Source organism: Lissotriton helveticus, chromosome 5_1 (assembly GCF_964261635.1).
Source record: "Lissotriton helveticus chromosome 5_1, aLisHel1.1, whole genome shotgun sequence".
In the NCBI taxonomy this organism is placed as follows: Eukaryota; Metazoa; Chordata; class Amphibia; order Caudata; family Salamandridae; genus Lissotriton; species Lissotriton helveticus.
Genome location: NC_136065.1, coordinates 1,997,457,379 through 1,997,484,486, shown reverse-complemented (window position 1 = coordinate 1,997,484,486; position 27,108 = coordinate 1,997,457,379). Strand labels below are relative to the sequence as shown.

Here is a 27,108-nt window from a genome sequence, read left to right as displayed (position 1 = left end):
TCACCTCGTGAACTCTCCAGAGGAAGAGAACGATATAAAATGTTAATAAATTGTACATCTTTTGATACAGTAATGCTGGGTGGAATAAAATCATGGGAAAATAAATCATGCGCGGGAACCTATATTAAGTATTTGAATGAAATGATCTCATACTGGTATGGTGTGACGATCACTCCTCGTCTTTTGACCAATCAAATTGAGGGAATACACGAACCCGCAACATTTGGGGGTGGTACATTGTCCTGGAAAATGGTATAACTAAGGTAGGCTCAGTTACTTAGATTGTTCGACTTGTCAGAATAGCTGATCTGTCACTGACACAACACACTCATTAGGGAATCAAGAGCAGAGGTGCTGGCGGAGCACTCTGTCAGAACAATCGATAACCCAATCGGGGTTAATGAGGAGATCGATAACCCAATCGGGGTTCTGAAGGAGAAGAATCGATAACCCAATCGGGGTCCGACTGTTAGCCGCAGAGAGGGGTGTGACGCTGGCATTGCACTTTAGCTGAGGGTACCTGTTCTGACCTGCATCCATCTTGATTTGGTCTTCACCTGTCCTGATCTGAAACTGTCCTATCCTTTGAGCACCTGAACTAACAGAAAGTTCTCTGTGGGTATGTTATTGTATGTTTCCCTTTCTCTCCCCTTCCTCTGTTTCAATACCTTAAAGAAGCCTCGTAACATTTCTACATATCATTGATTTAATCAACATCTTCCAAATTGAAAGGGCTTTAATTTCATATGTATGGACTGGAGGTGTAAGTCCTAAAATGTTATAAAATTCCTGGTAAAGCAGGGTTACCTGGTCAAAGTGTGTATGTTTGGGGGCCCAGGTGAGTATGATAATTGAGCAGGTGACCCGCACGCTCTATCACTTGTCAAATGTGATGCTAGGTTGAGACGTCCACCGACTAGGTTGGGTGATTTCGTGTAAGCTCACTATGTATACGCATGTATTTTGGTGATATTCTCACCTACTAAGTTAGGAAGAGTAATTATATTTTGGGTTAAGTTATTTTCTTTCTTTTTCATTGTATGTGTTTCCTTAAATATATAGCTTGACCTGTGCAGTACTGGAATGCAATGTGGGGTGGCTATTGTACAATGCTGTACTGATCATTATCTGGTGGGACCAGTACCTTGCTGCTGGAAATAAAACCTACTACTGAACATTACATTTGGTCTACTGGATCATTAACTACTTAACAAGATACTCGCCTCAAAATTTCAGAGGACAGGTCAGGCCTCGAGGGAGTTGCAGATCCCCAACTGTGTTGCTGAGCCTTTTGAAGTCTGTGGGACCTCAGGAGCAGCAGGCTGGTCAGCTTCATTGCGGTGCCTGCAGATGCAGTGAAGTGACTCCTTCACTTAAGGGAGATTATTTCGGGTGTCCTTGATGCCCACAGGTCTAATGAAGATCCAGGAAGAAGCACAGGCGATGAAGACGACTTGCAGAACAGCAAGACCATGGGCAGCAGGAGTCTTCCTAGATACAGTCTTGGTTCCAAGCGACAGCCAAGGGTCCAGGCTGTCGAAGAGTGATGTGGTTTCAGGCTTGCGTCTTGTCCCATGACAAATTTGAAGAGCCACCCACAGATAAGCCATTAAGTACTCTAGGGAGATGGCTGGACCCACTCCGGGGTCCCTCCCGAAGGAGGTGCTGGACAGGGGGGAGAATACTCCAGGTCCTTTGTCCAGTTTCATGCCAGAGTGTGAGCCAAGGGCTCCCTGAACTGGCTCAAACTGGAGTATGCAAGGAAGGCACCAGATGTACCCTTCAAAGCAGTCTGGTGGTGTTGGCAAGCACCCAAACCCCAGCCCAATACAGTAAGTCCTGTCTGGGAACTGGTCACACATCCCTGAGACAGGAAACCTTTTAGTCATGTAAGTTCTAGTAATGCATTAAACAAATTCCTGGTCTCTTGGCAGCTTGAAATCAGAAATGAATTAAACATATCTACTGGTGAGCTGGACCCTACTTTTTACATGGCAGGGACATGTTCCCCTATTGACTATTTAATCTCCTCTGATACTCTGTAGGCTGTGTGTTGTCCCTCCTGAGGCGGAAAGCCAGGAGGTTGTGCTGTGTGCCTGCGTGTCTGGACCTGTGTATTCCTGCCCTCACCTTCCTCTTTTTAAAATTCACCGCATTTTAGATTGACGTAATTTGCACTTTAAACAGAGGAAAATACTGCACCTCGGACCCTACCTTGCCCTCAGCTGACCTCTTGGCAGTTGTTGGCCCCGTGCCCCGCATTTGCTGCTGATTTTCCGGTGCTCGGCCGACTGTGCTGAGACACACGGACCCGGAGCATAGCGGCCGCCTTCTTGGGGGGAAGGTCTAACCTGCAGTGCTCTAGTCCACAGCGCATAAAAGAAACTGGCATGCCTCCGCGTAGCGGACGCGCAGCATTAGCGCCGGAGTCGTGCCAGAGTCTAGCCTGTCTGCGCCCGTCAGCGTTAAGGAAGCGCTGGAGGCCGGGCAGGCCGCCCATACAAGTCCCCATGCTCCTGATAGCTCCCTATACTCCCTACGGACTTTGTTATCCTATAAACCCTCGCTCAAACCCCGTCACCACACGTTCCCTCCCGAGGATTTACCGGATGCCCTCAAGTGCCAATGCACGGGGAGGGAGGAGAGCTCCTCCCTCCATATCCCCCGCAATAGGCACTCTAGAACAGGAATGCACATGGCCCCCCGCCCGATTAGAGAGACTGGGTTTCTTATGAACACCAGATCCCTCATTAAGAACAATTTTGCCTTCAGGGATTTTATTTCCGATAGAAAACCTCCCTGGGCATTCATTACGGAGACCTGGGCTGCAGAGCATACTGGGCCAGAGCTCTTGAATGCTATCCCGGAGGGGTATTCGTTGGCAAGAATGGACAGAGAGCGACGAAAGGGGGGGGGGGGGGGGGGGGGGGGGGCTGGGTATTTTTTCCATAGATCTTCCATAAGTTGTCGAACCGAACATCTTTCCTCACCACGTGACTCCTTTCAGGCTCTATAGTTTACTCAATCCTTCCCCTACAATCTCTTTTGCTGGGATCCTCACATACAGGCCCAAGGCCATCCTTCTGTCAAAACCTACTTAAGATACTGGAGCCCTATATTGATAGACCCAATTTTACCATTCTTGGAGATTTTAATTTCCATTTGGAGATGGTTAATTCCTCAGATACCGTCCTTCTGTTGGACTTATTAGCTTCCTGCGGTCTAACACAAAGAGTAGAGGGCTCCACCCACACAGCTGGACATACTTTGGACGGGGTCTTAACCAACGACCCTAGAGTAGAGATCGGGACTCCCCTTCCTCTGTCTTGGCCAGATCACATGGCTATCCCCCTGGACTTCATATCCCCTAATCATATCACTCCCCTAGCAGATCCCAGTAAATGGGAATTAAAAAGGAATTTTAGAGGGGTAAATAGTGATTCACTAGCTCCCCTTTTGTCCAGTTACCGTTCGTCATTAGCAAGGGATACTGACAGCACAGCTCTTGACCTGCATAATTCCATTCTTAAGGCAGTGGACAAGCTGGCCCCGGTCAAGCAGCATTACTCCGCCAGAAAGCGCCCGTCGGCGCCTTGGTACTCTGACACCCTCAGGTTACTAAGGCAGGGATGTAGGAGACAAAAGAGGCTCTGGAGATCTAATCTCGATCCAGATGAAAAAACTTAAAACATAAGCTCTTAGTTAAAGAATATAAAACCGCGGTGCTTGCGGAAAGGAAAGAACAATTCTCCCAAACTGACTGCCTCCCTTAGCTCCTCTAGGGAATTGTTCAAATCGTCGAGTCTTTGTCGGCTCTGCAATCCCCTGATCCCACAACAGCAACTCAGGAGCTCTGTGATCAGATTTCAACTTTCTTCAGTGAAAAAATAACTGACATCCACTCTGGCCTTGAAGCTCTTAATCAAGAACCAGGACCCTCAGCTGCCCAGTGTTACATCCCGCGAAAGAAGATCCAATTGAGTCATCACAGGGTAATCTTAACATCTTCCCCCTGCTCACTCTAGAGCAACTCAAACCTGCATCTAGACAAGCTTAAATCAGGATTCCCCCTTGACCCTTGTCCCCTGAAGATCTTTAAAGAATGCAGAGAGGTTCTTCTTCCTGCTTTTCTGGAAGTCATCAACTTGGCAATCCCAGGAAGGTGTCTTCCCGACCCTGGAAAATGGCCATAGTTAAGCCCCTCCTAAAAAAGGCCTCGTTGGATCCTGGGATTTTAAAGAACTTCCGCCCTATCTCACTACTTCCTGCCCCTGTAAAAATATTAGAGGTCATTTAACCAGATCGATGCTATGCATTTTCCCCTCCTGTGCTGGGATTTGATCATTCCCATGTTTCATGACGAGCTGGGCTCGTCATGAGCGTGCGAGGAGGCTACCTCATGACGAGCCCAGCTCGTCATGAGCGTGGAAGGGGTTAAACAGCCATCTGAGTGCTTTCTTGGAGAACTCCAGCCTTCTTGACCCCTCCCAGCACGGTTTCCGGAGGGCACATAGCACTGAGTCCGCCCTGACAGTTGTCACAAATAACATCTGTGCTAAGGTAGACAGTGGCCAGACTATTATGGTCCTGCTCGACCTTACAGCCGCATTTGACGCCTTATCTCCCTCCATTCTTACCAAACGCCTTAGGGAGATAGGAGTGGACGGGCCGACGCTTAGCCTCCTGAAATCTTTCCTGGATGACCATGCGCAGAGGGTCAAACTGGGTGATTTTCTTTCCCCAGCTAAACCTGTGCAGTGCGGGGTGCCTCAGGGTTCGGCCCTGAGCCCCACGCTCTTTAATATCTAAGTAACACCGCTCGCCAGACTTGAAGGATCATTTGGGCTGGAAGTCTTATCCTACGCCGATGACACCCAGATCATGGTTTCTCTCTCACAAACTGCGGAGATCACAGCTCGGAACTTTAAAAACTGCATGGAAGCAGTTGCTGGGTGGATGGTGAGGAATTTCCTCAAATTAAATGGGGGAAAAACGGAGGTGCTGATCTTCGGAGGCAAGGAGGAGATCTGGTCAACGGACTGGTGGCCCTCCGCCCTTGGAGCTTGTCCTACGCCTTCTCAGTCCGCTCGGAACCTGGGTGTTATTTTCGATACCAAGCTCTCCTTTGACAAACAGGTCAGCAGGACGACTTCCACATGCTGCGGTGTCCTTAGAACCTTGAGGAAATTAGTACACTATCTGTCCACCGAGGCCCGCAAAATGGTTAAGGTGGACTAATTTCCTCAAGGTTAGATTACTGCAACGCGCTGTACCTAGGAATGAATAAACTACAGTACAGCGCCTTCAAACAGTACAAAACGCAGCAGCTCGTTTTGTCGTAGATGCCCCTAGATCTGCCTCAGGCACCTCAATCAGGAAGGATTTGCACTGGCTCCCCATCCAGGCTAGAATAGAGTTCAAGGTCCTTTGCCTCACCCACCGGGCTTTACAAGGTCTTGGATCAGAAGACGTCAGATCCTTGGTGACTTCTCTATGTACCTGGCAGGGCACTTCGCTCAGCCAACAAATTTCTTGTTGTACCCAAAATCAACAAAGCCAGATGGGGCGAGAGGGCTTTCTGCTCCCTTGCTCCCAGGATTTGGAACACCCTGCTGGCCGAGATTAAAGGACAAACCTCCCATTCTCTCTTCCGAAGGGCTCTGAAGACCTGGCTCTTCAGGGAGGCATACCTGTAACCGGCACTTTCTACCTTTTATTACACAGCTTTTCCATCCTCAGCGCCTTGACGCTTACGGGCAAAGTTGCGCTTTACAAGTCCTGTCTCAACTCAACTCTTAGTGGTACCCCCCCCCCCCCCAAAAAAGGTAAAGATGGCAGGTCTTAGTGACCATGCACTAATGGCCTATAGTTTCCCATGGGGAGCGAATAAGAAAAAGAATGATAAACACTCCCCAAAACCAATTCTACAAAGTAAGAATGGGTATGCTCTACGATGGGACAAAGTCGAGGTAAATACCTCACTTAATGAGATTGTATTGAACAATAAAAATGAGGTGGTGTTATATTTAGACCCTCTAGCAAATGATAAACAGGTAATGAAGCATTTGGAAATATCCTCGAATGCAAGCGACTCAATTTAATTGTTCCCACCCCAAAAATAGCTCCCCCTTAAATAGGTGGTTTGAAAAGAACTGCTCTATAGCGGCGGCTAATCTTAAAAAAGCACTAAAAAACAACCAAGAAATAGAAATCTAATTAGTGGCTGCAGGACGGCATACAAGCTAGCCATAATAAAAAGAAAGAAGTAGCTTAAGGCAGAAGCGTTGGAGAATTGAATGCAAGCATCAATTACTGGGGATAGTAAAGCTTTAAACTCCCCCTTCCTGCAGGAGGAGGGGGGTCCATCACTAGACTCTTATTTAGACGAAGAATCCTGGGTAACTTATTTTCAGATAATCTTCCAAAGGAGGGGAAAGCGGAGTCCGGGTGTCGATAATCTAGACCAATGGGAAAGACCCATGCTGGCTTTTGGAATCAAAGAAATAGAACTCGCTTTTTCCCCATTCTCCTCCATGAAGGCGGCTGGACCAGATGGGGTCTCAGTAGATCTTTATCTTGCTAATAAAATCCTGTGGGCTCCCCTGCTGACAATTGTATTTAATGCAATTAGTAAAACAAGTCCCCTACCCTCATGGAAGCAATCTGTGATCATTCCGGTAAATAAGAAAGGGAATGGTTCGAACCCAGCTAACTATCTCCCAATTTCTCTAATAAACAGCTCAGCAAAATTAATGGGCAGACATTTGCTCAACCGATTGGAAGAATGGGCACAGGATGAAAACATCTTAGGTGAGGTCCAATATGGCTTCCGAAAGGGCAGGGGGACACTCGATCAGTGCCTGAATTTAACCCGATTAGCATCTAAATATGCAATAGCAAAGGAAGCCAACTCCACGTGGCCTTCATGGATCTTTCAGCGGCTTTTGACTGCGTGGCCCAAGACAAATTATGGTCCATTGTAGAGGGCATGGGAGTTGACTCAAGGATAATATTTATTAGACAACTATATGCCCAGGCAGTATTGATGATACACCTTGGGAAGCAGGGGGAGTGTACAAAACCTTTTAAATTTGAGAAAGGAGTAAGGCAGGGGGGGGGTGTCCTTGCTCCATTTCTTTTTTCTCTGAATACAAAAATTAAATAAGGTTATGGTTGAGTAAAGAAAAGACGCCCCTCATAGCGTTGCTACACTTCTTCCAATTCTGCTATATGCAGATGACACAGTATTGGTGGCTAGAACATCGATGGCCCTACAAAGTTGTATAATGACATTCAGCCTTAATGGCAGTTTTAGATTTACAAGTGAATAAAACAAAGACCTTCGTACTGACAGTCGGTGGGGGATTTGAAAAGACTGAGGAAGCTCCACATTGAGGCCAGAACCATAGAACATGTGGAAACCGACCTTGTAGCGCGCACAAATACTCAGGCGTGTCCTGGCGCGGAAGTGAGCTGGGGTGAAGCGAGCTGGAACCATTATCAAGACTGACTGAACAGGTGCGTCTTTAGATCTTTTTTGAAAAGACGAAAATCTTGCATGAGCTGCAGAACAGGGGGGAGCGCATTCCAAGCTACTGCAGTTTTGACAGAGAGCGACTGGCCCTCCAAACGTGATCTGCGGAAATGAGGAGTAACCATCCACCGCAGGGAAGCGGACCGCATAGATCGATTGGGCACATACAGAGTAAAGCGTCTCCTGAGATACACAGGACCCTGGCCATGAAGGGCTCGGTGCGAAAGGATAAGGGCTTTAAATTGTACCGTCTGTGCCACCGGCAACCAGTGCAGATCCCGCAAATGCTGCCGCACACTAGACCTCCTGGAGATGTTAAACAGGACAGGAGTCTGGCTGCGGCGTTTTGTATGAATTGCAGTTTTTTCAGCAAATACCCCGGAATGCCAATGAACAAGGCATTGGCATAATCGAGGCGGGAGAGAATCAGGGCACGGGTTACCGTCTCCATGGGCTCTCTGGGGAGCAAAGGAAAGAACCTTCTCAGAACAAGAGGGTGCCAAAGCAAACACCCGTAAGTTTCCTGACATGATCAGCAAACCGAAGGTCCTCACTGAACCAAACCCCTAGGTTTTTTGCCGGGCCTCCCTCAGAGTTAGGACAAGGAAAATCCGGCAGCCACAGGGATTGTCGAAAGGCCGGAGGAAACTGGCCGTACAGGAGGACCTCTGACTTGTCCTCATTGCACTTTAAATGGGCCTGTGCAAGCCAGCGGATTGCGGACGCTAGGCACGGTGGGGCGATGTTGGTGTCCAGATCAGGTGAATAACAGCTGAGTGTTATCCGCATACGCTATGATTTTAGCCCCTAAATCTTCTGCCAGATAAACCAGAGGGGTCAGATAAATGTTAAAAAGCAGAGAGCTCAATGTTGAGCCCCGAGGGACCCCGTCGAAAGTTTCCTGATCGAAGAAGAAAAAGGAGCCATACAAACCTGCTGTGTACACCCATTCAAAAAAGAGTTGACCCACTCCCATGCAAGGCCGCCGTGCCCAATGGCCGGTAGCCGGGTCAAAAGCAAGTGATGAGGCACCCTATCGAAGGCGGCAGAGAGGTCAAGTAAAACCAAGGCCGCTCTGCCGCCCCCCGTCAAGGCATTCCCTGATAGCCTCCGACATCTCCACCAAAGCGGTCTCCGTGCTATAGGTTGCTCTAAACCCCGAGTGAGGTGTAAGGCACCTGAGGACTCAACAAAGGGTTCGAGCTGACGGAAAACCACTTTCTCACAAATCTTGGCCAAAGCTGGAAGAAGAGAAATTGGCTGATAATTAGCTGGGACCAAAGAGTCCAGCGAAGGTTTCTTGAGAAGGGGTTTAGCCTGTTTCCATCGAGCGGGAACCGTGGCGGTCCATAGGGAAAGATTGAAGATCGCCACTGCTTCAGGACAAAACCACCTCGGCTACACCGGCAAGCACTCGGGCTGGACAGGGATCACTGGGAGAGCCGGACTTTAGTGATCTCAAGATAGCCAAGATATCGGATTCTGCGGCTGGCGAAAATAGTGTAAAATCGAGGGGCCGAAATGCTGGAAGTGGGGGGGAGATACCCTCGGGGAAATCCCTAGTTCACTGGCATGTAAATCCACGCTGTCCTGAATCCTAGATATCTTATCGACTAAAAAGGATGACAGCTCCTCGCACCATTGTTGCGAGGCAGGGAGACACCTTTGCACAGGGCGCTAAAAAGCTCTTCACAATGGCAAAGATCTCCTTGCTGTTATTGCTGGCCAGCGCAATCCTCCCAGCGTAATAGTCACTTTTGGCTTTCCTAATAGCCATATTGTACTCCCTCTGAACTGTGCGGAGGGCTGCTTGGCAGAGTGACAGTACTTCAGTCGCCAGAAGCACTCCAGTTTTTACAACCCAATTTCAGAGTCTTGAGAGCACTCGATAACCAAGGTTTCGAAGGTAAGGTAGCTGTGGACTACAGCGGGCAGGCTTGGAGCAGGAGCTGAACCCCCGCCCAATCCAGCCATCAAAGCTGTCCACCGCCCCTTCCAGACCAGGAGTAGGACCTGGGTGTGCCAAAAGCAAAGCCTCTGAAAAGGCTGTAAGATTAATCTTTCCAGGTTGCAGGTCAGATGGCATGATAGGGCTAAGAGAGGACCTTCCCATAGGCCAAGAGAACCTGATCAGATAATGATCAGACCAAGAAACGGGTTCTGGATACTCTACCTCTAAAACAAAATTAGAACACACCAAATCAATAAGATGGCCACCCGCATGCGATGGCTTCTTAACCCATTGATTCATTTGGGCCAGGTGCAGTGAATCCAAGAAATCTGCAGAATCCTGTGCATTAGGACCGTCCAGGTGGATATTGAAATCACTCAGGAGTAAAAACTTAGAATAGCGAAGGGCCCATAATATGAAGACATCGAGCACTTTAAGAAAGGCTCCAGAGGGACCAGACGAGTGGTACACCACCATGCCACCCAGCATGAAGTGGGGGGAAAGGGTAAAGGTGAGATCCAGAGCATCCCCATCCACCCAATCACCCGAAACTTCACAAGAAAAAGCCCATGAACACCACTGCCGTGCCCCCGCCTCTCCCGGTTCTACGGTCCCCCCCGAGCAATTTTATGACCCCTGGGACTGGCAAGCTCCACTACCGGAGCACTAGACTCACTCAACTAGGTCTCCGTTATAAAAAGAACATCCAGGCTAGCATCTGACAGAAGCTCATAAATATCCGGTGCCTGCTTGGCCATGGAGCGGGCATTAATAAGTGCTGCCTGAAACCTGGGCTTACCCACGGCAAGGGTGGAAGGGTTCAAATTGTTGGTATGCAGACAGAAATTACAAGAAGAGCACTTTCTAAAAAGGTTGTGGAGAACAGCCCACTGCTTCCCTTCACACCCCTTGGAATCATTAAAGACCAGCAGTTCATCCAGAGTATAGAACCTCCTACAACCTTGAGGATCGGGCATAGCCCGACTAGCATGGCTGGCGCTGGTCGCAGACGGGCTTGCCTTATGCGCGCCTTTGGCGCACCAGCGGCCGCCCGCTGCGAGCGTCCGCTGCACATGTGCAATTTATACAGCAACCCCTCCCCCAGCTAGACCGCTGCCTACGATCTCGCAGAGCTTCGTGACTCACCCCAAGATGGCGCCCTGCCCTCCACTCAATCGGCACAGAAACCCGTGGTGGAACGGGGCAAGGGAAGCACACCTCCTGCCCAAGGTGAGTGATCAGTGCAAAGAGCAATTTTAAAATACAAGCGTTTAGATGTGCAATTCAAAGTATTAAAACAGAGTAAAAAGCAAGGCAAAAATCGGTATAGCAGTCGAGTTAACACTAAATAACAGCTCGACTCGCAGACTGCCCCAGAACACAAGCGGGTAGCGTGGGAGCTGCCACCACGAATGTATGACGTTACAACGCATACATTCACAACACATACCATTACAACAAAACTTTTACAACGCAGTATCCATTACAGCTCCCAGCACAAATCATGCCGGTCTGTCTTAACAACAAAAACATCCTGCTACTAGGGGATTTTAACATACATTATGACAACAGCAACAATCCCCTGGCTAAACACCTAGCAGAGGATATGGAAATATTACAATTGACTCATAAAATTAAACAACCAACACATAGGGCAGGACACATGTTAGACCTCATGTTTTCCAATATAGGATCCATCCTCATTAAAGAGATAAAACCACTGACATGGACAGATCATTACATGATTGAGTTCACCATCAATCTGTCCGTTAAAAACACCAGACCACTAGCTCTGGCGGCGGCAAAAACTAGGAGCTGGAAGAAGTTCTCAGTAGAGATATTCCAACAGCATTTCGTCCACACAAACACTGTAGGAACTTCCATTGACGACGAAATACACCAATTACAGAACAACATCATGAATGAACTAGAACACTGCTCAGTGCTACGCTCCAATCACAAACCCAGACGTACTATGTCAGAAGAATGGTACGGGCCAGAATTAAAGTCACTAAAGAGAAAATGTACAACACTCAAACATAAATGGAGACTTACGAAAACCCAAGATGCCCGACTCACATATAAAAAAGAACTCATAATTTACAATAAAGCCATTAGGAAAGCGAAAAAAGAATACTTCACACGCAGAATAACAGAAAATAAAGACTCATCCAAAGAATTGTTTAAAATAGTCAAAGAACATTGCAGTCCCACAAATCTCTCATTAAATCTCACTCCATCACAAGAAGGTTGTGATAAAATAAGTGACTTTTTTTGTGACAAAATAGACAAAATTTACACCTCGTTCTCCAACAAAGAACTGGAGCACATAGATCACTATGTTACCCACCTCGCAGGCCGGTTGTTCCAGATTTGGCCCTTTCTCAGAAAAAGTGGGTAAAGTCATGTTAGAAGTCAAATCTGGCTCCCCGTTGGATCCCTGCCCGCATCATATTTTCTCGCAATTAACCCCGATAATCTGTCCGGCAGTAACACAAGTACTCAACCACTCACTAAATTCTGCGTAATTTCCAACAATCTGGAAAATTCGGTAGTCACCCCACTGATAAAAAAAGCAAGTGTAGACATCAATAACCCCGCCAACAATCAACCCATATCACAACTACCCTATCTATCGAAAGTCTCAGAAAAATTGGTTAACAGGCAGCTTTCTAATTTCCTTGAAACTAACAACTTATTGGATGTTTCTCAGACGGGTTTCAGGGCCAATAATAGTACAGAGACAACACTCTTGGCCGTGCCGGATAGCATCAGAACACAGGTAGATCGGGGGAAAACAGTCGCCCTGATATTATTAGATCTCTCGGCGGCGTTTGACACCGTACCACACAACCTGTTATTAGGAACCCTCGCAGCAAAAGGAATCCAGGCAAAAGCATTAGGTTGGCTGCAATCATTTTTGTCAGACAGAACTCAATCGGTGCGCATGGGCAACTTTTTGTCTCCCCTCCGGAACATCAAATATGGGGTCCCACAGGGGGCCTCATTGAGCCCAACGTCATTCAATTTGTTTGTATCTTCCCTGGCAGAGATAGGAAGAAAGTGGGGTATCGATATCTGTTCATATGCAGACGATACCCAACTAATGGTAACCTTAGACGGGGAAAATAACCCGAAGGACCGGCTGCTAAACTGCCTCATCGAACTATCCGGCTGGATGCACAGCTACTGTCTAAAGCTTAACGCAGATAAGTCGGAAATACTGCTGTTCGGTGGACACAAACAGTTATGGGACAACAGCTGGTGGCCCATTACCCTGGGTACCCCCCCCCCCCCCCAATCCAACACTGACAGCAAGGAATCTAGGAGTTATTATTGATAACACCCTGTCTATGGAAAACCATGTGTCAACAATTTGCGGCAAAGGTTTCGCACTATTAAAAATGTTCAGAAGAGTCTTTCCTTGGATCCCCACTGAATGTAGAAAGATTCTAGTCCAGTCACTGCTGATGAGCAGGCTGGACTACGGAAACTCCCTGTTTGTGGGCATGGCAGACTACCTCTTCACAAAATTACAATTAGTGCAGAATGCAGCGGCAAAGGTAATCTGCAATAGAAGAAAATATGACCAAGCCAAGAGTTGCCTAAGAGAGCTCCATTGGCTCCCAATGAGACCAAGAGCCACTTTCAAAATGCTTTGCATAACACATAGAGCACTGTATAACACCGGCCCTTATATCTTAAAAAATAAGATCAAGTTTTATGCATCCACTAGGAATATCCGCTCTCAATCAACAGCGAGAGCAACAACTACCCGAGTGAAAAGAGCCAGGATGGGAGGACGGACCTTCTCCCACCTGGCCGCAACCAGATGGAACGATCTGCCCAAGGATCTCAGACTCACGGACTGCCACCTAACTTTCAGAAAAAATTTAAAAACCATTTTTTTCCTAAACCCGACTAACTCTGTATCACTCAAGTATTAGCCCACCGCTTATTACAGAAATCATAGCGCCGTGATATCCTACCCAGGATGATTGATTGCGCTTTAAAAGCAACATTAACAACGCATGCCATTAAAACGCATGCCATTACAACGTAAGTATGTGTAGGGGTTAAAATTACTATTCTAACTCCAGGGGGGTGTAATGGTAGGGTAAGTGTTGGATAGTGTAGGATAGTGTAGGGGTTAGAATAACTATTCTAACTCCAGGGGGGTGTAATAGTAGGGTAAGTGTTGGATAGTGTAGGGGTTAAAATTACTATTCTAACTCCAGGGGGGTGTAATAGTAGGGTAAGTGTTGGATAATGTAGGGGTTAAAATTAATTAAAATACTTACCCATACTTGCGTTGTAATAGTATCTGCGTTGTAAAAGTTTTGTTGTAATGGTAGTGCGTTGTGAAAGTTGAGTTGTAATGGCTTTTTCCCCGCCACCACCCACACTCACCACAGGCATTCCATTTGATTCTAAATTCAAATGGATTGAGACGGTGTCAATTAGGGCGATTCTCAAGAGAAACAGTATAGGTGCCCTATTCATATTTGCAAAAAATGTGGGCAGTAAACCAATTGAGGAAATTATTAAAGTTTATTTAGCAAAAACCATCTCTATAGCCACATATGGGGCTGCAATATGGGAAGCCACACTAAAGGAAGAGTTACAAATTACTGAAGAGAAGTTTGCTAAAAGGTTACTATCAATTCCAGGTACCTGCAGTAACTTTATTCTTCATAAGGAATTAGGATTGCCTTACATTAGTGATACTATCAAAATGGCCCCACTACTGCTGTGGCTATCAATTTGGAAAAGAGATATGGTCCAACTCAATCAGCATATCTATCTATATATATAAAAACTAAAGTATGTCTGTTTGTCCTTTATGCATTACTACACCATTCATCCGATCGGCATGAAACTTTGAGAAGTTGTTGAGTACACCCCGGCAAAGGTTTCTGCCCAAAAAAAAAAAAAAACGAAAAATGTGTTAAATATCGGCACCCCAGGGACCTCATAATCTTTCCAATACTGAACGTTTACAGTTTCCGGTGCGACTCGCTTTTGCAATGACCATCAACGAAGCACAAGGACAATCGCTGCAAGTGTGTGGACTAGATTTGGAGAATCCGTGCTTCTCACATGGACAACTATGTGGCCAGCTCACGCGTCGGAAAACCTTCTGATTTATTCGTGTACGCACCAGACGGAAAAACACAAAATATCGTGTATCCACAAGCACTCGAATAAATAAACAGAATTAAAACAACACTTTAAAATGTTTTCCATATTAAAATGAATGTTTCAATAAAAATGACACAATGTAAATTAAATGTTATCATAACAAGTTTCCTTACATTTCCTTTCTTCCGAGATCGCAGCAACACGCGACGGGTAAGCTAGTCATCTATCTATATATATATATATAAAAACGAAAGTATGTCTGTGTGTCCTTTATGCATTACTACACCATTCATCCGATTGCCATGAAACTTTGGGAAGTTGTTGAGTACACACCAAGGTTTCTAGCAACAAAAAAAACCAGTTCAAAGTTGTTGAGTACACTCCCACAAAGGTTTCTTAAAAAAAAAAAAAGAATGAAACATTTGTTAAATATCGGCCCCCCGGCCCCTCATAATCTTTCCAATACTGAAACAGACAGTGAATTTGCGAGCATCGTCGACAGTTATGACCCCGAAACGGAAATCGATTGGTCAATCTACATCAGAAGCACGAAAGAAAAAGGCATTAAAAGCTTCAGAAACAGACGAGCAACGAGAAGCAAGATTACAAGCTGTTCGAATACAAACTGCTCAAGCCCGTAATTCTCAAGCGAGCAACGAGAATCAAGATTGGAAGCCGATCGAGTACGCACTGTTCAAGCACGTTCTTCTCAAACAAACAAGCATTGAGAATCAAGATTGGAAACAGATCGATTACCCACTGCTCAAGCCCGCTCGAATGAAACAGAAGAGCAACGAGAATCAAGATTGGAAAACAATCAATTACGCACTGCTCAAGCCCGCTCGAATGAAACAGGAGAGCAACCAAAATCAAGATTGGAAGACAATCGAGGAGGCACTGCTCAAGCCACACTTAGAAATGTTTTAAAAAATAAAATGAATACGTTTCAATAACAAGGACACAATGTAAATTTAATGTTATCATAACGAGTTTCCTTGAATTTCCTTTGTTCTGAGATTGCAGCAACGCGCGACGGGTAAGCTAGTAATATATAAAGAAACTTGATCTTGCTGCAACTATCCCCTGGTTAAATTATGTCAGACAGACCCATATCTCTATGGGCCTGGAGGATCTGTATGAAAATACAAACAGCTGCGAAACCTATCCTAAATCAAGACTGAAAGAGCTATTTTTAGCAAAAAGTGAACAGATAAGATGGGAAAAAAATGAAAGAAAAAGTTCAATAATTACTGTGCTACGTGGTCAATTTTCTTTTATTTCTTTTGTTGTGAGTTCTCAGCACCGTTATTTACCGACAAGATTTAGATTAAATTACGTTCCATTAATGTTGGGCTTCCCGGAAAACACATACTCACGGAACCATCAATCCGTATGTCCTTGTGATGCCTTATCTAAACAAACAATCTCCCATTTTTCTTTTTTGCGTCATATGTGACAGAGAGAAAAAGGTTTATTGTGCCGCTATTGTGTAAGCTCACTCGGACTAATCATACCATAGCACTTTCAGTTCTTCTGCAATAGAAACACCATTTGTATGCTTTATGATGGTGAAGTTTTTACAAGCTGCCCTAAAAACTAGGAAGAATACAATATAATGATATCTTGATTTGATAATACTGAATAGAGATGGATTTAATCATATGGGATTCAAACAGTGAGATAAATGTACTTATACTCTGCTGCTACATAATATTTAAGTGATTAAAACTTGCTGTATGCCATTTACCTCAGGAGTAGAATATTTTATAAGCATTTGTATAATATTTTAAAGATTTTAACGAAAGGATGATTTACTTAATACAAATTAGATGGTTTTTTAAATATTTATTTTTAGTGTTGTATCAACTGAATGAAATCCTATGTACTTTTATGCATTCTTTTAAATGCGAAATAAAGTTATGATTGATCGATTAACAGGAAACCTATTTTTCTACCTTCCCCTGCTCGAGCTTGGCTCAGGAGCAGGAAGACAGAATCAGGTGTGTGGTCGGCAGCAGCAGTAGCTTGCTGTCAGACCCTGAAAGGCTGTTATCGGTAGTACAGGGGGACACCCCAAGGGAGCCCCCCGGTACATGGGATCATCGGTGTTGGGATATAATACCAAACATGACTGGGTTCTGTGCAGCCACTATATAGTTTTTGAGTTATACCAATTTGTAAAATAAGATAGGTCAGTTCAGAGGTTCTCCATACAGCCACTATATAGTTAGACATCTTGTAATGATGGATGTCAACTATATGTATTAAAAAGGCTGACTGAACTTACAAAGCCTGGAGAATCGACTCCGGGGTTTACAGGGGTGCCCTGCACATGCAGGGGCACCCTCACACTTATAATCAACCACCCTGCCCTAAGGACTGAAGAGCCTGATATAGGTTTTAAGTGTAGTGACCCCAGATATAAAGAAACACATATCTGTTGTGAGAAGTGCGAACACCAACTCGCGCAGGCTGCAATGGCAGGCCTGTAGTCATAGTGGGCTTCCATGGGTGGAACAATACATGCTGCAGCCCATGTGAGACTCCTGTTTACCTATGCCCTGGGTACCTCAGTACCATATACTAGGGACTTAGAAGTCTACACCAGTAGACAACTATGATGTTTAAAAGCACAGTAACTGGGGTTCTGATTGTCAGGATCTCTGTAAGACTATTCAAAAACATACTGACACCTAGCTTAAAGTGGGGGTAACCAAGAAAGCAGATCCTTCTTTCCTACAATTGGGATTTATGTTTCTTCAAAAATAGCACATATCAATATACCCAATACCAAATGAATTCAGTGGTGATCTGATAAATACAGCCATTTACAGTTTACTTGAATTTTTATTTTTAGTAACACTAGGTCACGTTTGTAGTTTCTCACCCAATGATTCAATGATCTTTATCTGCAGGTCCACTTCCTTCTCCACATCTGTATTCTCTTCTTTCCCCTTAAAGGTATTATAAAATGCATCCTGAACTTTCATGTTTTCATACCTAGAAAAGAGCCAAATGGAAATGCTATCAAATCCCCATCTGTTCAGGTAAGGACAGTTGAGAAATCCTTTATTCTGTCAGATAAATTAGAGGAAGTAGAATACAGTAATTACGTAGGGAGCAGGCAGGGAGATTCCCCCTGGTAAAAATGGGGAATGGAATACCTAGGTATGAACAAAAAGTAACTGTACACCGAGATGGATACAAAACTTCACATTTTTAGGATCTAAATTGGACTTCTTTGGTGAAATAAAAAAGGACTAGAATACCTCTGGCTATAAGGATCACACAAGGACTGCACCTCGGCAGATAAATACATGAGGAATTTCTTAAAGGGAACGGTTTCGTAGTCAAAAAATTGTAACAAATCAAAGAAATGATTACACAAAAAAAATAGAGGCAGGAACACACATTGAGGAAAATCACACTTTCATTTCTAGCATACAACTACAAACACGTTAATTGTCTAAATATTATTTACTGTCATATAATTAAACAATATACCAATGCTCTGAAAGAGAAATAGTAACGGAAAATAAATGTGAAATCTGACTATTACCTTGTTTTTATATAGCACATTAGACCATATTTGTTCACTTTTTAAATGCTAAATATATGGAGCATTATTGACCCCTTGAATAGTATACATGTTAGCAACGTCAGATGGATGGATGGATGGATGTCAGTCTGCCGTGCAGGTATTCAAACTTGTGAACTTCCAAGCACGGCGACAACTATTCAACTCATTGAACCACACTGTACCAATGAATAATAAAATACTGATTTATAAAATAAAGTTTGCAAATTTAGAAATTTACAAATGAGAAAAAAAAGATACAGAGGCAAGACAGTGGAGTAAACATGAAGCACAAAGAAAGACAGAAATAGAGGAAACAATATGAACAACACAAAGATTTGGACATGTGTCACTTAGAGCGAATTGAAATTAGTGAAGGAAAGAAAGGAAGTTAAGATACAGGAAAAAGAAAGAAGAAAATAAAGTAAAAGTATCTAATAAAAACAGAAAAAATAATTAGACACATAGCTAATTAGAAACATAAGACAGTAAAATAGAATTGAAACTAGAAGAGGAAAGAATAAATAAGGTGAAAGTAAATACATTAAAAACAAAAGTCACAGAAAACAAAACGCACAAAGGTAAGAAAATGATAAAATTGAAAGCTAAGCAAAAAAAAAAAAGGAAAAAAAAGAAGATTATACAAGAACACATAGGTAAGAAAAGGAGAATATAAGGAAAATCAATTAGGGAAACAAAAGTAAAATATAGGATAGAAATTAAATTAAAAATGAAACAAAGAAAGAAAATTAACATTAAGACGAAGGAGTGAACAATATCAATGAAATAAACAATTAAGGGCAAAATTAGACAAAGTAAAATCTAAAGAAAATATATGATTCACTATCTCGCTCTGTTGAGTAGCAAGTCAGAAGGAAGAATATCCACTAGTGTTTCATCATTTCTAAATATCTGAGACAAAACAAGTACATCTCCTGGTACAAATATTGTAAAAGCTATGCTGTTAGCACCTAATCTGACCTATTAAAAATGGGTCTACTCATGGGGCACAAATACATAAGTAATAAGTATAGAAACTACAAAACTATAGTATGATATAAGTAGAGGTTGCTTGTTAATTTTTCATATGGTGAGCTGTTAATAGAGACTAATCATACCTGTTCAATGTGCTCTTCACATCCAGGGGGGGGAGAAAAAACACAAACCGCTCAAAACGGAGCTAATAAAGCTTACATTTGCAGTAAAATGCATATTTTAAAAGTTACGCATAAGTGTAAAAATTACAAATAACTATATACAAATAGATGAATAATGACCTCTGACATTTTTATTACCAGCCTTCACAGACCAAGCACCAAATGCAGATTTGCCTGATAAACTGTTCAATGCAATAGGAATCAAGATAACAACAGTGGTACACAGGATACCCAGATAAAGGGATGGTTGTATGGAGAAGGAATACATTTTGCTTGCTGTGTAATCGGTTTCTTCCCCAGGGCCTTTGGACATAGTATGGAGCAGGACATCTTTCTGTAGGCACAGGAGCAGTAGCCCGTCCCTCAATACGGGGTACAAAGCATAAAAGCATGATGTCCCTAAACCCTTACGTACCACACCTTGTGGCCCCACATCAGAATCCGTCACCTTTGTGGTAATCTTTGAAAATCCTAGACAGGACTGACTCCACACTACCCAATCGTGTGCCGCATAAGTCAGTACGGTAACCAGCTAGACCAGAATATTAAATGTTATATGCTATGGTCCCAAAAAGAACCACCAATTCGTAGTGGTAATAAAATGGTAGTTAACCTTTTTTACCTATACAGTAAAGCAATACAGGTCTACTTTGCTACTCACTATGTACATAAAACCAATAGCATCAAATCGCAATAAGAGAGTCAGGGTATGTTACAATCCCTCTCTACCCCAAACTAAACAATAATGAAATAACAACAATGATAAATATTGAATAAAACCAATAGCACCTCAGTAAATTAGGGAGAAAGAGAACAAGGCAAGGTAACACAATAAGAAATAGTCACCCAGCCACATAATAGACAAGAAATTTAAACTAAACTAATTTTGCAAAATAACAGGGTGTTTGTTACTGAACATTAATAACTCTCAAGTAGAAAACTGGAGGATGAAGTGATGGAGGAAAAGGTGCCCAGTAACTATAAAGCTCCTTAAAATGTGGACGGCAGACAACAGTAGGTCTCAACCATCTCATGAATCTTAGACCCTGGAGTTGTTAATCGATCATCCACCTATCCATTTTTTTGCAGAATTAAACCTTGCTAGATAGGCTATCGTCACTATGAGAGCATTGATTTGAAACCAGCATGACTATGTTGACTTCTGAACATGTATTCTCATAATGTTTTAGCTAGACTTGACTCTTGTAGACCTCAGCCTTTGTCTTCATCTCCTAACATCGGTCTGCACAATCTGGTATTGCTGGTATCTGGGAAGAAATTGGGATTCCTCTAAAGCCTGATCCCTTTCCTGTTGAAATCTTACTTTTTTAGTTGAACTCTTTTTCTAAAAGCTGTTTTTACAAGTCTGGTACATTCATAGTTCAACTATGTCCTTCGGCAATTCGGTCTTCAAAGTTTCGTACCTAGCACATTTTGTCTACAGATTTATACACAGCACCAGACCTAGAATTCCTTCTCTAGATACCCAGTGATGTGTCAATTTGGTCCTTGGTTTTCTTTTGGACTTGCTTGACAATTGCTGGCTGCCTTTGCAATCGTTTTCAACTAAGCTATCCATACTCTTCTGCATTGGTCACTGGAGTTTGTTGTTGTTGTCCACTGTCTAAGGCTGCTGCTCCAGAGGAGTAGATGTTCCAAAATATAAAAATTTGATTTTTGTAGGCTAGTGCCATGCAATGAAAAGGCTCGGACTCTAACCTTAAGGTCTGCTTTGGAACCACTGGGGGATTAGTATTCCTTTTTTTCTTTTACTTTCTAATTTTGTTTAATAAATCATTTAGTTTATAAAGTGAGTGTCAAATCATAAGCATCTTTTTTTCTGAAATGAATTAAAAGGTCACACACAGCTAGAGAAAAGAGATGGAAAACAGATAGTTGGAAAATAAGCTAAGTTTTAATTTTGTTTTTAAACTTTAGTTGATTGTGCAGGGATGATCAAAGAGAACGCATTTCTGTTCGAGCAAGTTTGATCATTGGTACTAGTCAGAGCAGTAGAACAATTGATCATAAGAGGCGAGAGGTCCTGGTCTTACAAAGTTTAAATGCATGCTTTTTTTAAGCCTAAAATAATTTCTTAATCACACACAAACACACCTACACAATATTTGACGTTGATATGTCCCCCTGGGCAGAGACAGACACAGCAAAGTTAGGATAGTGCTGCCTAGTTGATCTTTTTTTTAACATATATTGCTCCTGCTGGTCCAGATTACAAATGTAGTGCTTTCTGACACTAAGACAGGTATGCTGATCTTGTTGTATCGATTTAGAACCCTTTCTTACCTTCAGTAACTCCACATCCTGCTGCTGACACTTGGATTCGATCTCTGTGATCATGCTCCTGAGGTCACATTGCTGTTCTTCCAATTTAGTTAATGTCTCCTTAATGCTCTGCAGAGTGTTCTTTTCTTCCTGCTCCAGGTTGTTTAGGTAACAAGAGTTTTCCATCTCCAGAAACTGCTTGAGCTTCTCATACGTATTAGCAATTTGCTTTCTCTGGCTTTTGAACTTGGACTGCAACATAAAAATGAATAACTTATTTACATTGATAGGTCCTCAGACATACATGATAAGTATATCAACTGACTCGGATGATAATCCACAATTACATTTTTCCTACCATTCAATGCTTGTCTTGTATGTCATAGAGAACAAGCATTTGCAATGCAATAGGTCTCGCATTAGCTATTGGTATTGTAAATGACAAATTTTGTATTTATGTGTTGGTTTTGAAAATAGCTAAATTAATAGCTTTGTCATTTACATTGCCAATAGTTTTAACTATCGCAAATGTGACACCTATAGCATTTGTAATGTAATCTGTGGTTGAGTGTGGTTCTGTGTGCGTGTGGTTCTGTGTGTGTGTGGTTGTGTGCGTGTGGTTTTGTGCGTGTGGTTGTGTGCGGGTGGTTGTGTGCGGGTGGTTGTGTGCGGGTGGTTGTGTGTGAGGGGGGGGGCCTTGGGGGGGGCGGTGTGGGTGTGTGGAGGGTTGTGTTTGTGGGGTTGTGTGTGTATGGGGTTATGTGTGTGGGGGTGTGGGTATGTGTGGGGTTTGTGTGGGTGGGTTGGGTGTGGGTGGGTTGTGTGTGGGGTTGTGTGTGTGGGGGGGATGTGGGGGGTGTGTGTGGGGTTTGTGTGTAGGAGGTTGTGTGGGGGTTGTGGGGGGTTGTGTGTGTGGGGTGTTGTGTGTGTGGAGTGTTGTGTGTGTATGGGGGGGGTTGTGTGTGTGTGGGGGGTTGTGTGTGTGCCCCTAAATCTTTTGGGGTTGCTGATATATATACCCAACTGCATCAAATTTGCGCTGCAGAAAGCTTCCATTCACTCCCGAAATAGGCACACTCAAAGGTTTATTATATGAAAAGCATGTGTTTTTATAACCAATTATAAAACGACATTATAACCCTTTTTGAACACCTCTTTTTGAAGAAGCCATGTGATAGTGATACCATAGCAAGGACTTTACACACAGCACAATGCACAGCCCTGTAAAACAGAATTGCCAGAGGAAATGCAGAATAACTAAACACAATTCGGTAGGGGACTTCTTAATACGTTTTGCCACAAAATAAGATCGACAATTATGTATGAAATGAAAGCGAACATTGCTGGATGAAATGTAGATAAGTAGTGCTAGATAGGATTATACCCTCCAACCATGATATTGAAGAGCAGTTTTAAAATATGCAGGGCTCTGCAATAGAACACACCAAGAAATGCTCTACGATGTCTACAATGAAATCTTGAAAATATCCCAACAATAGACAGCGGAGAGATTGCGCGAAATAGACCGTATAAATCTAGAAAAATCTCTAGCAGTAGTAGACAATGGCTACATTGACCTCCAGGATATATTCCTTAGGCAACATTGTATCATCTGCGCTAGACATACTAGAACAAGATTTGTACATATTAAAACACTGGCAATAACAATTGCGTTCTATTATGTTGTTACGCTGCACACTGCAATCTTTGCATACAGGCTATGTGCCTTGGTGTTTTATCAACAGTACGTCAATGATTTCCGTCTACAATTTAATAAATAAACAGACAGAAATGGCACAAAGGAGAGCAAAATATACAATGGCGCGTATTGAAAAACTGAATACCATGTGCCATTTACAGAGGCAGAATCACCGTCCACAGAATGGCTAATCCATGGTCACATAACTCTACCGGTCACTACTTTTCAGTTTCAGTATTGCCCTGCACAAAAGCAGGAAGGCAGATATGAAGAAGTGTAGGGAGTAAATCAAGGAATCATGGGAATTACCTTACAGATTTCAATGCCAGAGTGAGGATAATGAAGTGTTCCTAAGTATAACTAAATGTGAAAACACTGAGTGGATCGCTCATATGTCAGGATATAATACTGTACAGAGCTTGTAACGGTTCAGTTGCAAACTTGTCCTGTCACATGAAGGGTGCCCCAGCTGCAGTGATCACTCCAGTATTCAGGTTGCTTTCAAATGGGAGTTAATTGATGGTGAACGATGAAGGCTGCTGCGGGATGCTCAAGGGCATTGCATATCTAGTCACCGTGAGTTCCAGGGTTACTTGCTGTATGCAAGTATTGTTTCCCCCGACAACAACAGTTAGGGAGGCGCTGTTATGGCTGTCACTGAATGTTTCTTTAATACAGTTTGATACTCTCAAGCAGAATGAAAGCCATGCTCCTACAGAAGTCCGTGCCCTTAACCTCCGCTCGAGACATTTGATCTGCAAATAGCAAGGTCTTCAGCAGAGATACAGGCGCTCATACGTACAAAATGCCCCTTCAATTTACAGAAATGGTCAATCGTATCTTTAACATGTCTGATAAGACAGGCATCATCTACCTATTTAAGACCATAGGCTCTGGACTTCTAAGTGCCTTTCAGGCGGTACTTGGAGTTATACCAAACTTCATTAATTCTGTGTTTGGAAGCATCCTTGGAGGACTTACGCTAATCCGGTTTCTAATAGCAGGTATCCTGATTGCCATCCTTCTGCTATGCAGTGTACGGCCCCGTCACCAAAGAGATTGAAAAAACACTCCTGGAATGTAAATACCGTGAACGCATGGTACAAAATCTTGACACATCTCGCCTAAGAGAACCAACACCTGATGGTATGGACATCAGCTCTCCCTCTGACACCGAGGCTTTGGACAATGCACAGGTTGCCCCAACACCAGCTGTGGTTAGTACAGAGACCATCTGTGCTCGATTGACTTAATCTGTGAGATGCTACAGGGACCGTCGACTGCGGAAGCAAGGAAAATGTTGCGTCTACCAGTCAGGACACAAACATTTGACTCATCGTGTGCTGGTAGAAAATCGCCAGCAAAATTTGGAACCCACAACAAAATTGACATTCCTTTCAGCTTTAGGACATACATGGCTTAGCTATGCTTATAGTGGTTCGGACTATACCTACGAACAGTTTAGAGCTATAGCGTAAAAGACACTTTCTTTTAAAGACATTTTAGAATTGTTGAAAGTTTTAAATATTTTTAGCAAAAACAAATGTTTTTATACAAACTTTGTGCGTACCATTATCTAGTAGGCCTAGTAGTACGTTGATAAATTAACTAGGTCGACCAGTCGATGAGTAGGTGTTATACCCTAGAATAGGCGCAGGTAATATTGTAACCTTTTACGGTCATGTATTTTATATACCTGTATGTATTCATGACTATTGTAAGATGGAAGAACTATACCATCCTTTTACTTTCACTGTATGCTGATCATGCATCTCTGCTACTGTTTAACTGTTGTTGCACCACATCTATTTTACACTAGAAAAACAACTGTACAATAAATTCTTATTGTAAAACACCCAACTGTTTATTCTGTGTTACTCTCTGAAACAAACGAAGTGATCACGAGTGACTGAGCAAAAGTTGGTACATTGCTAACACGATCCTGAGTTATCAGGGTTGTCATGTTCTGAGGTTGCCAAGAACTATTCTCTCCCCGATAAGAGGAGATTCTAGTGGCACTATGAGCAAGCTAATACAGAAAAACTAACATACCCGGTGGGGGTGTACGGAACCAGTCTTTCACCAAACCCACAGTTTATGTTATCCAAACGTTACAGAATATATTCAGGATCTTGCGGGCACATGCATCAACCTATTTAGGAAGTGCAAACGGTGCGAATCGGTAAATTCGGCCGTTTGCACTTCCTAAATACGTTTTTGGGATGCATCAAACACTTTTTCAATATTCGCATTTTTTCGCATTTCTTAAAAATGCGAATGCATTTAAGGAATTGCATTTGTGCGATTCCTTAAATGCAATGCATCAATTAAAAAAAAATGCGAATTTTTAAATTGGAAGTGCAAATTAACACGAGGTTGACCCTCGTGTTAATTTGCGAAAATCTTTCAAAATGCAAAAAAATTCATTTTTTACACTGTCATGTTACAGACACACATGTCCTTAGGACATGTGTGTTTGAAACATGCACTTTCAAATACATTTCAGGGGTGCAGGGGTCCTTTGGACCCCCCCTGCACCCTTGGAATGCATCAACAAATTGCAAATTCGTAAATGCCTTCCCATTGACTCCTATGGGCCTTTCGGCCCATAGGAATCAATGGGATTTGCGAAAAAGCAGTTAGGAATTCGGTATTTATTTGCGATTCGGTAAAAATTGCGATTTTTACCGAATCACAAATAAATACCGAAAAAAAATGCATAGCATTTTGCAATTCTTAATTTGCGATTCGGTAATTTTCGCAAATTAAGAAATGCAAAATGTATGAATGATGCATGTGCCCGTTGGTCTCTTAGTGAATCAATCCAAAACCTTTGTTACGAAATGTGGGCAGCACACTGCCAATTGCCGACCGATTAAAATAGACAGAGCATCTATTGATTTCACCAATACTTTTCCTAATTGGGAATTTTATTTGATAACTAGCTTACCCGTCGCTTGTTGCTGCGATCTCAGAAGAAAGGAAATTCAAGGAAACTCGTTATGATAACATTAAATTTACATTGTGTCATTGTTATTGAAACGTATTCATTTTATTTTTGTAAACATTTCTAAGTGTGGCTTGAGCAGTGCGTCCTCGATTGGCTTCCAATCTTGATTCTGGTTGCTCTCCTCTTTCATTTGAGCGGGCTTGAGCAGTGCGTAATCGATCTGTTTCCAATCTGGATTCTCGATGCTTGTTCATTTGAGAAGAACGTACTTGAGCAGTGCATACTCGATCAGCTTCCAATCTTGATTCTCGTTGCTCGTTTGAGAATTACGGGCTTGAGCAGTTTGTATTCGAACAGCTTGTAATCTTGCTTCTCGTTGCTCGTCTGTTTCTGAAGCTTGTAATGCCTTTTTCTTTCGTGCTTCTGATGTAGATTGACCAAATCGATTTCCGTTTGGGGGTCATAACTGTCGACGATGCTCGCAAATTCACTGTCTATTTCAGTATTGGAAAGATTATGAGGGCCCCGGGGGGCCGATATTTAACAAATGTTTCTTTTTTTTCCAGAAACCTTTGCGGGAGTGTACTCGACAACTTAACAATTTTTTTTATTATTATTTTTTTGTTTGTTTTTTGCCAGAAATCTTCGCGGGAGTGTACTCAACTTCCCAAAGTTTCATGGCGATCGGATGAATGGTGTAGTAATGCATAAAGGACAAACAGACATAGTTTCGTTTTTATATAGATAGATGACTAGCTTACCAGTCGCGCGTTGCTGCGATCTCAGAAGAAAGGAAATTTAAGGAAACTTGTTAG

At 43.1% G+C, this 27,108-nt stretch overlaps 1 protein-coding gene across 1 annotated transcript in view; it reads right to left on the bottom strand.

Moving 5' to 3' along the window:
* Positions 1–27,108, bottom strand: part of LOC144753941 (E3 ubiquitin-protein ligase TRIM39-like) — a 170,737-nt gene that overhangs the window by 101,812 nt on the left and 41,817 nt on the right. Inside the window, exons 5-7 of the mRNA XM_078641469.1 lie at positions 21,667–21,896; positions 19,323–19,346; positions 17,515–17,627 (exon numbers count right to left, since the gene is read on the bottom strand). Of these exons, the coding sequence (XP_078497595.1) occupies positions 17,515–17,627; positions 19,323–19,346; positions 21,667–21,896 (367 nt within the window). The remainder of the gene's footprint in view (positions 1–17,514; positions 17,628–19,322; positions 19,347–21,666; positions 21,897–27,108) is intronic.